The sequence below is a fragment of the Pinus tabuliformis genome, chromosome 7 (assembly GCF_031772625.1).
Source record: "Pinus tabuliformis cultivar Carrire ecotype Pingquan chromosome 7, CPIR1, whole genome shotgun sequence".
NCBI classification, from domain to species: Eukaryota; Viridiplantae; Streptophyta; class Pinopsida; order Pinales; family Pinaceae; genus Pinus; species Pinus tabuliformis.
Genome location: NC_142293.1, coordinates 770,082,856 through 770,085,995, shown reverse-complemented (window position 1 = coordinate 770,085,995; position 3,140 = coordinate 770,082,856). Strand labels below are relative to the sequence as shown.

Here is a 3,140-nt window from a genome sequence, read left to right as displayed (position 1 = left end):
AAATCACTCAACATCTTCTTCACTCCTAGGTACAAAACAATATAAATCCACATGGTGTTGACCAACCAACATTCCATGGCGTTTGCGTTTCAAAGGGAACTATCCCAATTTAATAGATACTAAATAAAATCTATTATATTTAAATAAAATGATTTTAATAATACATTTCAAGTTATTAAAAAAGGAATTTTATCTTAAGTTATTATTTTATTAATTATAAAAAATTAGTATTAAAATATATATAATTTTAAAATTTATAATAAATTGTTGATCTTGGGATTTAGGTCTATTTTTCTACAAATATTTAAATATCATGATTTACTTATATTATAGTATAGTTTGCTTATATCAATGTTCTAAAACTTCAAAGACTTAAAATACATTCCGGCAAGATTTCAATTAAAATTGATCATAAAAATGGAAAAGAAAAAACCGTCTCTTTGTTGTTCGTTAAAGCCCGTGAATCTTGCTTGTTGATGCGGTTAGAGATGGTGCCCTATGTGGACATCTATGCGTACATGTCATTTCATGCCCTGTCATTTCTCCATCCAGGGCTATATAATTGTCACAACACTACTCGTCCTTTCACCTCTCATTTCTATTTGTTTGCAAATCTGGGTTATCTCTTGCGAGCAGCAAAAAAAATCTGCGAAAACAAATTCGGGGAATCAGTTAACGATGACAATGACATGGAGAGCTATATTTCTTGTTACATTTACGTCTTTTCTCTGTTCTTGCGTTGCGGGTAAAATTCTCATTGTCAAATTGAATTGTTCAGGCTAATGTTTGTCTCAAATCTGTAGAGTAATAATGTTATTATGTTTTGTTAACTAATTTTTACTGAACGGATTAATGGAATCTGATGGATGAACAGAGTCACCTATGCCTTATAAAACAATAAGGGTGGTGAACAACTGCGCATTTCCAGTGTGGCCTGCAACTGTGGGGTCAACTAAAGTTCCTCCAACTCAGATGTTGATGAAAGTGGGAGCAGGAGAGTCATATTCATGGAAGGCAGATCCATTCTGGTCGGGATCCATTTGGGGGAGGACTGGCTGTGTCTTCAATTCTCAAGGGATCGGAACCTGCGATTCCGGTGATTGTGGAGGAAAGCTGCATTGCAGAGGCGAGATTCAAAATATAACGGCAATCACAAAAGCAGACTTTGAACTTCTGGGTGGAATCGCGAAGCCTGACATTTTTTCAGTTACATTGGAGAAGGGTTACAATCTTCCAATGTCAGTGGTTGCAAGCTATGCCGCCAATAATATCAGTAAAAGCCGTCCCTGCGAGTCCATGGAGTGCAGAGCCAACGCGGATGTGGTGTGCCCGAAAGACTTGCAAATGAAGAAGAAAGGGAGCGTGGTTACTGCCTGCAACGCTCATTTCGATGGATATTTGCCGAGTTCGCCCGCGTTCAGCGAGGCATTTAAGAAGGCGTGTCCTCGTGCGTTCCCCTTCCAAAGTAGCACCATATGCCCTCCTTCCACGGCTTCCTACACCCTCATCTTTTGCCCTCGCCGTCCTTCGCCCTGAATATGTAATGCATGCATTTTCTAAGTTTGGCTCCCTTGGTGCGCTTCTCAGCTACTTCATTACTTCCACTCCAAACCCATTTCTGAATGGGCTCGTTATGTATTCGAATGCCAGAATAAGAGGTTGCATTACATGGTTATGACTTCAAATAATGTGTGTGTCGCACCAGCCATGGATATGAATTTGCTGCTGCATAATGGAAGATCTTAATTTCTTTTTTTGTCTTTTCTAATATCTTGAAACACAGAATTTTGTTTACCGCATCAAACACCAATCACAAGTGAAAGGGGACGATATAGTACAGTGCACACTTTCTTTTTTTTTCTTTTTCTTTTAGTTTTCACCTTCCAAAAATTCGTCAATGATTATGTAGTTTCGCTGATACACGCTGTGGCTCTAATTTAAGCTCTAAATTAGATGACAACGGTGTAGCTCTAGATTTAAATCAATTTTTTTTTAATATACACATTAGTAGAGAACACATAGATTTATTTTAATCACAGATTTAGATTGATTTATCTTAAACACATAGATCTATTTTAATTATAGATTTAGATTCAGATCTATTTTAAGTACAAATTTATTTAGAGTTGAAAATGGATAAGAATGGAGAGATCAAAACAAATTTATATATCAACAGACTTTATCTTTTTCGGAATTAGATTAATTCTGATTAAAATAAATCCACATTTTTTAGAATTTGATAAATTAAAAAAATTATATTAAAAATAAAATAAATTACAAATTTCCTTCCGTTTAAAGAAAAACTAAATTATTTAATCTTTAATTACTTTTTCATATAAAACATATATTTATACATTTTGTCTATATATTTCATATTGAAATATATTATTCTATGATGATGATGATGATGATGGCTCAGACCAAACATTGGTCTATTGGACCTAAAGAAAAAAATTATTTATTTTGATTTAAGATTTTATTCTTATGCTCAAAAAGCTTGGAGAGAAGCCTCTCGAGCTCACTATAATTTTGACATTGTAAAAGGTTAGGAAGGTCAGTGTTGTAACAAAGATTGTGAAACTTAGATCTAATGTGGTTATACGTGGGGCACTCTAAGAGGAAGTGGTTTTCATCCTCGATGTTCCTATTGTCACATATATGGAAGATCCTTTCCATCCATCGCATTTTAGGAGCTGCCCAATGAGCTGTTTCACTGAGGAGCTCATGAGAATTCGTTCTAATTTTTGCTATATTAATTTTTTTTTTTGACCTAGTTAAAATAGAGAGATACTTTTGATCTTCTAGAGTGGGGTTGATGACCTTCTTATAATAGCTTAATTTTCTTTTTTTTCCTTCTTAATATTAACACTTTAATTAAGTTCTACACTAAAATATTGCTAAGAGAATGTAACCACCATCCACCAACAATATAGTAATTAATTAATTAACTATTAAATACATTGGTTAATATCATGCATTAATTTATTTATTTTTATCTTCTTAGAATCTCGAGAAGAAATAGATTTATTAGATTCATGTGATTTCTATACCATGTGTAAATATACTACTACATTAAATAATTTCCTCTTTAGTTAAAAACATTTATTTTGAGCTTTGAGCATTCAAATGTAAATTTTATA

The 3,140-nt window shown here is 33.4% G+C and overlaps 1 protein-coding gene across 1 annotated transcript; it reads left to right on the top strand.

Moving 5' to 3' along the window:
* The first annotated feature begins 510 nt into the window (after positions 1–510).
* On the top strand, positions 511–1,536 carry LOC149249832 (pathogenesis-related 5 protein Cup a 3-like). The gene is made up of 2 exons (XM_089453493.1): positions 511–745; positions 875–1,536. Exons 1-2 carry the CDS (start codon positions 511–513, stop codon positions 1,534–1,536), a joined length of 897 nt encoding a protein of 298 aa, XP_089309619.1.
* Positions 1,537–3,140: the final 1,604 nt, after the last annotated feature.